This window comes from Myodes glareolus, chromosome 6, assembly GCF_982192425.1.
Source record: "Myodes glareolus chromosome 6, mMyoGla1.1, whole genome shotgun sequence".
Classification (NCBI taxonomy): Eukaryota; Metazoa; Chordata; class Mammalia; order Rodentia; family Cricetidae; genus Myodes; species Myodes glareolus.
Window position 1 is genome coordinate 48,339,183 of NC_142031.1, and position 2,946 is coordinate 48,342,128.

General features: G+C 39.4%; 1 protein-coding gene across 1 annotated transcript; it reads right to left on the reverse strand.

The window, feature by feature from the left end:
* Positions 1 to 339: 339 nt before the first annotated feature.
* On the reverse strand, positions 340 to 1,269 carry LOC125403982 (olfactory receptor 1078-like). The gene has a single exon (XM_048439612.3). It carries the CDS (start codon positions 1,267 to 1,269, stop codon positions 340 to 342), a length of 930 nt encoding a protein of 309 aa, XP_048295569.3.
* Positions 1,270 to 2,946: the final 1,677 nt, after the last annotated feature.

Below are 2,946 nucleotides of genomic sequence, written 5' to 3' on the forward strand. Positions count from 1 at the left end.
TGTAATGTTAGAAGAAAGTACTTTTAAGATGTATTTGGTATATAACTTTAAATGCATATTTCAGATGAGGTAAATGTATTTCCACATATTTCTGATCTGGTGTTTGAAATAACTGGAAGATTGTGACAACAGATGGAAGAAATATGAATATGAGACAGGGTAGAACAGTTAATAGAGGTTTGTAAAGAGTGCTGAGCTTGGACCCAGGTAATGCAAACTCCAGAAATAAATAAAACATATTCTGCTTCTATCATCTAATCCCGAAATCCGAGCTTCTGAGGTTTAAGCTTTGAGGACTGCAATAAAGCTAAGTTCTTCAACCCAGGGTAAAAGTACCATTCACAGTTTCCCAACTAAAAGCCTCTTCAGGGCTCTTTTTACATCTTTATTCCTCAGACTATAGATAAAGGGGTTCAGCATGGGGGTGACAACTGTGTACATCACGGAGGCTGTTGCACTTGCTTGTGAGCTGTGGCTTGCAGCAGAACTGAGGTACACTCCTAGGCCTGTGCAGTAAAATAAGGAGACAACGGAGAGATGGGATGCACAGGTGGAGAATGCTTTGTACTTCCCCTGAGCCGTGGAGATTGCACGTATGGAGGACACTATCCTGGAGTAAGAGTAAAGAATGCCAGATAGAGGAACAGTAGCCAAAAGCACTAGTGCGAAATACATAACCACATCATTAAGAAAGGTGTCAGAACAGGTGAGCTGGGCCACCTGATTCAACTCACAGAAGAAGTGTGGGATTTCCAAGTCTGTGCAGAAGGACAGCTGCAACACCATCACACTTTGTAACAAGGCATGCAGGAGACTCACAATCCAAGATACCAGAACCAGAAATCCACAGAGTCTGCGACTCATGATGCTAGTGTAGTGTAGGGGATGACAGATGGCCACATAGCGGTCATAGGCCATCACAGCCAGGAGGAAGTTGTCCAGCTCCACAAAAATCAGAAAAAAGTACATCTGGGTGATGCACTCTGCATACTGAATGGTTTTTCTCTTTGTCTGAATATTCACCAGCATCTTTGGGACAGTAGTGGAGGTAAAACAAATATCCACAAATGACAGGTTAGAGAGAAAGAAATACATGGGCGTGTGCAGGTTGGCATCTGAGATGATGGCCAGAATAATGAGCATGTTTCCAGCTACAGTGATCAGGTACATGGAGAGGAAAATGCCGTATATAATAGGCTGCAGGTCTGGGTCCTGTGAAAATCCCAATAGAACAAATTCTAAAACGTGTGTATTGTTTCTTGGCTCCATGTGCTTTATGCCACTGTGACAAAAGATAGCATGAGAAGTATTCATGAAAATTGACGTTGCTGAAAGTAATAGGCAATACAATTTGCATCCTATGGCACACAAGTTTCTTCATTTTACCTGCTACCTCAAGACAATCTCTAGTGCTGGTACTGACTAGGAATTCCTGTCTTACACTGTGGCATTTTCCTGAGAGGCTATACATACCACATATTTCATGACAATTATTTCTTAAGGTTGAACAATGTGTAGACTGCCACTCACCCCTGTTCCGAGTGTTGTCTCCACTGTGACCAGAGGCTGTTGTGAAACAGAATTTTCCACACATTGATGACAAACAAAGATGACATCCAAATAAATTAATTGTATATCATTTTATGTATAAACATATTTTTCATATAGACAACTAATCATATTATATGAATTAAATATTTCTTATCTTTGTTAAAAGTAGTTATACCTCAGTTAATTTTTTTTGAAATAAGTAATACCATGAAAGATGGTTACAATGTTATGAAGAAAAGCATCTATAAGAAGAATGTGTGAGGTGCTGGGGTGTGAACTCATGGGCATACAAAGCACACTCTCAATAAACTGTACCATTAACACCCATAAATAATAATTTTTATAGATGCCCAGATGTTGCTGGCAGAGAAGATGATCTAAGCAAAGACCAGCAAACTGGGTAATCTGCAGTCAATAGAAAGGTCTCACCCACACAGTAGAAGGAAAGAAGCACCCTCTCAAGTTGTCCTCTGTTCTCTGTGAACATCTCCAAACACAAAACATTTTTGGCTGTGAGCCTGGCCTTTAATATCTGAGCCATCTCTTCAGCCCTCCAAACACAAATAAACAGATGTTTAAAAGAACTAAAAAAAGTATATGATACACAAATACATCATAATAAAAATCCAACATGTTGTGCAATGTATAGATAGCAATTAGAAGGAAGAGGAGGAAACAAATGATAATACCATGATGATGATGATGATGAAGATGAAGATGATGAAGAATAAAGGTAAAGGGAGGAAGAGGTAATAACTCTCAGAAATTTTCACCTGTTAGAGGAACAACCTGCAAAAAGACCCTGAAGCAGGTGTTTCTTTCAGTTGTTCACACGGGTAAAGGAGCCAGTGTTAGGTCAACAAGAAAGGGAAGTGGTGACAAATGGCATTACAGGGAGGTGAGGAATGTGGAGCTTTCCAAGCTGGGAGAGAAACTGTGAAGTTGACCTACTTCATATATGTGTTAATGGCTTATTATTCATTTTAGTGTGAAGACGTCCTCTGAGCAAAGTGGATACATGGCATACTATGATTAAATTAAATTAGCTATCTTTCTATAATATAAGAGTTATATTGGAGGACACGGGTCCAGGCATCCCTGCTCTGAGAAGTATGCATGTCCCCAATACTACGACCAAGCCATTGCATCTGAGCCTCTGTTGCTAGGGATATACTCCTTATGGTCTACTCCCACTAAGTACAAGTCATGCCATTTTTCTCTTATTGTATAGGGATACATGGAATTTTCATTTTGTAATGGACAAATAAGCAAAGGGCTAAATTTTACTAACTTCCTCAACTCATCTAAGTGGACATATACACACATTTATATGAAAAGAGTGATGAATGGGGATAAAATGGAAATGGGCAAAATACATTCTAAAGGGCTATATGC

Bases quoted from the DNA above. Each gene is read 5' to 3' on its own strand.
- LOC125403982 (XM_048439612.3), bottom strand. From the start codon at position 1,269: ATGGAGCCAAGAAACAATACACACGTTTTAGAATTTGTTCTATTGGGA.